The following is a 5,000-nucleotide window of genomic DNA, read 5'->3' as shown; positions in this document are numbered from 1 at the left end:
GTTTGCAATCGAATGCCAATACCGTGTCCAGCAACCGGGTACAGTCTACTGCGAATGAGCTGCTGCCTCCCGACAATTTGGGCCATTTCTTTAACGGAGCAAAAGTTATCAAAATAAGGGTGCGCAACAGAAACGTTAGGGTGAAGGCAGTCGGCGCTAAAGGTTCCGAGTGCCAAGTGGCATTCTTTGACACTGTTTTAATATCCTCTAGGACGGACTACACTTCTTTTATTCGCTAGGAAATCATGATGCAAAATACACACTTCGAGAAAACAGTAACGCGGTGGGACAAACACACTGTAAATACGGTACTGCCGCTCATCTTAAAGTAAACCACCAGAAGCTACAGAGCTTAAAAATATGTGTATAAAGGTGCAATTTTATCTGTAACGTAATTTCATTTAGAAGCATACAAATCACAATTTGCCATAATCAAATAACACTGCAGTGCTTATATTCTAATTAAAAAATAATCTCTGATATTTAATTTAGAAACCTGGAAGACTTTACCAGCAAAATCATGGCTACAACCTGCACAAACCACTCGATTTTCCCAGAGAGAGAGAGAGAGAGAATTTTTCAGGTGGCACTTTTAAAATTATTATTAAACAAGTAAACGATGCACTGTTCAATATATATTAAAACAAGTATTGTACCCAGTTATTAATTTGCACTATTCACTTTTAAATGCAGCAAATACCTCATTAATTTAATTTTAGGTGCCCACCAGTTTATATTGCATTTTACAGTCTAGAAGGCAATTTACTATTAACTGGCAATTACATACAGAATGATTGTTAATTCTGCTCCTAAGTGCTAGCTGCTTGAAAATTGTTATCTCTCTCTAATTTTTGACCTTCTTACAACAGGGGTGAGGTACACTGGGAATACAAAGGACTAGTAGAGAAGAGCTGGACATGTCATTTGTGACTCATTCTTTTAATTCACCGTGCTAATCAACTGAACTGCCACAATCTCCCAAGGTAATTGTATCTTTATAATAGTTGAAAGCAGCGGGCAAAAAGGCACGGATAGATGGGGAAAGGCCTCGCCTTTGCCTGCTGAGCGACGGCGCGCTCCTCCTTCTGCGTGAGACTAATGGGGGCTTTTGAGAAAAATCTGGAACTTTCATATCTCTGCACCCTGATCATTTAATGTCTCAACTTCTCGGCTCACAAAGGCTTTGTACACCACACTACACTCTTGTTTCATTATTCTGCAGTCTTGTTGCCCTATGGTCTACCTCATGCTGGGAAGGTTAAATGTTAGAGTGCCAAGCCAGACTGCAAGCATGGTGGGACACTGATGGGAAACAGATGCCCTGGGGATTCGGCCCCTCCCTCCTCCAGGGCTACATCATTTTCGTTTTCTGAAATACAGTGAGGCTTGGCTTCGCTCTCAACGGCAGCTCTCATTGCCAAAGACTATCTCCGTCCCCCTATCACTTCAGGATAAAGCAGAGCAAGTAGAAGTTGCTCGGTCAGGCGGGCGCTGGCTTTATCTTTTTATTTTCTTATAGCTGGGATATAGGCTTTTGTCTCCCTCAAAAGGTGTTTTAAATATATACTCCCGTTAATGCATTGTTAGTGATGCAACTTTATTAAAATTTAATTCCAGCGGGAGAAGCTCCTGACATTCTCACGATGCTTTTGAACATCTTTGCTTAGCAATAAAGACAAAAGACGAGCCCGGGAAAGAAGACACGAATGGCTTTTCCTTACAGTTTCATACATGTTTGCGTTGACACATTAGAAAGAAGTTCAACACGGCAAAATTCACCAAATTTGCAAAATGCGCACCTAAGAAATCAGTTTAGGACATTCCTGTAAAGCAATTCGAAATTCCAGGGCTGTGCACCGAGAGCCAGACCGTCATCTGGTTCAAATCTGCGGCGCTTCCCTGCGCGCCATGGAACTGCACCAGCTCGCAACAGCCCAAATATCTGGAACTCAGTCTAAGGCTTTTAATTCATTCATTTTTTATTTTGCTGCACACTTATCTTAGCTAAACAGCCATACTTGTCAGGCCGCTGCGCTGAAGCCTTGCGGGGGCTGTGTTCATCCTGAAGGCTGTAACCGCGACTGCGCGCAGCCCCACCTACGGTGACCACCTTTGCAGCCGACTACGAAACAACACCAGCTTTAAAGATATATTCTTAACACCAAAAGCACCGCGGGCACCGCCATCCCATTTGGTGACCCATCCGGTAGCGACCCAGTCAGAAAGATCAAGAAAATGCAAATATTCTCTCCCCCGTCAGCCAGTGAGGCAGCCAGGGGTGAACACCAGCACTGGTTCCGCTCAGGTTGCCATTTCTTTGGGGACAGATGGAGGATAGGCATCTCAGATGCTACCTTCACTTAAAAGTTCGTTCCAGCGATAGACGGGAGGCAGACGGAAAAACATAGCCTCAGTGCGTTAACTGTTTAAAAAGTCCTAGCTTACAACTACCCAGGAACACACTTTTCCCATTAGATCTAAATTAATAGATAGAAACAGTTGCAGTCTAGTGGGAAAATATTCATCAAAATGCACATCATCTGCACATCATCTGCAATCTGCATTATCTACCCAATAAGCAGCAAGAACTCTCCCCGAATCCCCGCAGTCTGTCGAGTAAACAGTTAAAGGCTCTTTGTTTTCAAAAGAGAGATTGATTCATCAGATCAAATTTATTACCTAGAATCCTCATCCAAAAGCACGGTAAATTAAATTGCTATTTCTCCCTTTTCCTCCCAGCACCTCAGTTAAATTCATTGTTAAATGCCAGAAAAACTGTAAGACACATTTTCGATAAAAAGCCAGCAATACTTCATCCCAAAGTAAGAATTTTCATACTAAAACCACTGGAAACCACAAAGTTCCGACTTTTTCTTGTGCTCTTGTAAATTAAAATCAAATGTATTTAAAAGAATTGGCACAAATAAATCATTCCCAGGCTCGTGAGTTTGTATCCCAAGTTTCAGGTCTGAAAGAATTTTTAGAGCCAGATTGTGAATAAGGTTGGATAAAGTTATTTGGATCCAACAACAGCTACTTGAATCGGTGCCTAAAACTTCAACTGAACCTTCAGGGAAGTTCAAGAAGTTTGGACAGATAGTCTGAAAAATATTTTTCATCACCCAATACTTCTTAACTCCTTTTTCTGGCCGGAGCGGAGTAGGAAATACCGTTGTTAATCTATTTCTGGCCAAAATGAAAACAGGAAGTAGCAGGCATCTTGTGAGAGAGCTTGATCTCAGGAGACGTCGAGACATTTTTAAGACCCGCGGGGCTTGGATAGGCACCAGAGCTCCTGGGTGCCCACACAAACAGGTACTTTGAGGTCCAGCTTCCACCAGTTGCATTCCCGACACATCCTGTATTTCAACAGCATTGTAACGGTCACGCATCGCATTGCCTGCGCGTCATTAAGAGATGGGAACTATTATCCCGAAAGGAGTAAAGAAACTGTACACTTACCAGTGTAGACGAATCGGCCGGGAGCACCTTTGCAGAACTGTTTGGATTTGTAGGAGAGAGTTACTTCAACAACTCCTGGAATGTGCCGTGGTGGTGTTTGAACTCTGATGGCGTGGGGTGTTATCAGCTATAAAAATCGTACAGAAAACATACCTTAAATCAAGACGGCACTGATAAGGCTGATGCCAGCCAGTTTACATAATTACGAAAATGACTTTCAATCGCATTGGTCCTCTCAAAATTCTCCCCTCTTGCTGTCACTTTCGAAGACACGGGTTCTACAAGGTTTTTTTTAAGAAAAAGCTCTGTAAATGATCCTTGGTTTTCGTTTGCAGGAAAGGCCACAGGGCATCATTCATATGAAAATTGCCTCCATATGTCTCCTTAAGGCTACTTCTAGTAATTTTAACACTAATTGTCCAATTGTACTGGGAGACCTCCTACAGCAAGTCTTCCACTAGAGGGCCATGATGTGCCTCAAGTATATTTCTCTCCGTGTAGTCAATTGTCACATGTGAATTCATGGTTAAAAAGGCACCGTGAAACAAAATCTCATGATACCTCATGTCAATAGCCTATTGACAGCTTGTTAAAATCATTCATGGAAAAATGTTACAGTTCAAAGCCCACCAATTTAGATAGCTTACCTCACTCCAGACCAACATAGTTCCAAATACGACTTGTAAGCCATCAAAGAAGTTGTCTCCGATTATGATGACAGTAGCCCCACCAGTAGTCCAGCCTTCACTAGGACTGATGGCCTTTATGCACGGAGTAGCTGCTTGTACAAGACAGAAAATCAAGACCTTAATACCCCTTCTTTCCCGACATGAGATCTCTTCACCAATGACAAACCATGCAAAGCACAATAGGAGGAAAGTGCATGATTTCTCGAGGAGGCATACAAAGGGCAATCGTATACCAGCATGTTGATGTATTTAAAGCAAACTATTAAATGTTTCATAAAGCAAAGGCCAAGCAGCAGAACACTGGTGAGCAAGAAAAAACTGGCTTGATATAGCAAATTATATGTCAGGGCAAATATGGCTATTACAAATGATTAAGCATCGCATGCATGTGGCATGTCGATTTATCTGCTTTGCTGTACAGATCTAAGCAGAGTCAATCAAAAGGTTGTTGAGGGAGATGGAAGAGCAAATGCTCTGAATTTCGATTCCTCATAAGCAGCTAATTGGGTTGGGTTTTTTCATCCGCGAACTTTGCCTTTTGGTTCAAAACTTCATTTTCCTCTGTCACTCCGTAATTACTACTTTTCACTTTTCATCAGGAAAAAATCAAAAGCACTATATTAATACTTTTGTCAAAGGTACACATTTTACATCTAATATTGTTTGTCGACATGAATCCCTGAGCCATTTACTTGACCTCCCTTTGTCTCTAGAGTCTTCACATTTGCATGAGTTATTACAATGGTGCTGTGGAATAGAGGTAGGCAGCAGCCAGCACCAGGCTCTCCATGCTCCCAACAGCCAGTTAGCTGCGGCGAGGCTGGGGCTGAAGGCTGCACAGCCTCTGAG

At 42.3% G+C, this 5,000-nt stretch overlaps 1 protein-coding gene across 1 annotated transcript in view; it reads right to left on the bottom strand.

Annotated features, from left to right (window-relative positions):
* Positions 1 to 5,000, bottom strand: part of EBF3 (early B-cell factor 3) — a 122,258-nt gene that overhangs the window by 31,236 nt on the left and 86,022 nt on the right. The window contains 2 exon segments of the mRNA XM_009892716.1: positions 3,463 to 3,589; positions 4,110 to 4,240. Of these exon segments, the coding sequence (XP_009891018.1) occupies positions 3,463 to 3,589; positions 4,110 to 4,240 (258 nt within the window).

The sequence above is a fragment of the Charadrius vociferus genome, unplaced genomic scaffold (assembly GCF_000708025.1).
Source record: "Charadrius vociferus isolate BGI_N301 unplaced genomic scaffold, ASM70802v2 scaffold38, whole genome shotgun sequence".
NCBI classification, from domain to species: domain Eukaryota; kingdom Metazoa; phylum Chordata; class Aves; order Charadriiformes; family Charadriidae; genus Charadrius; species Charadrius vociferus.
This window is presented reverse-complemented; position numbering and strand designations above follow the sequence as displayed.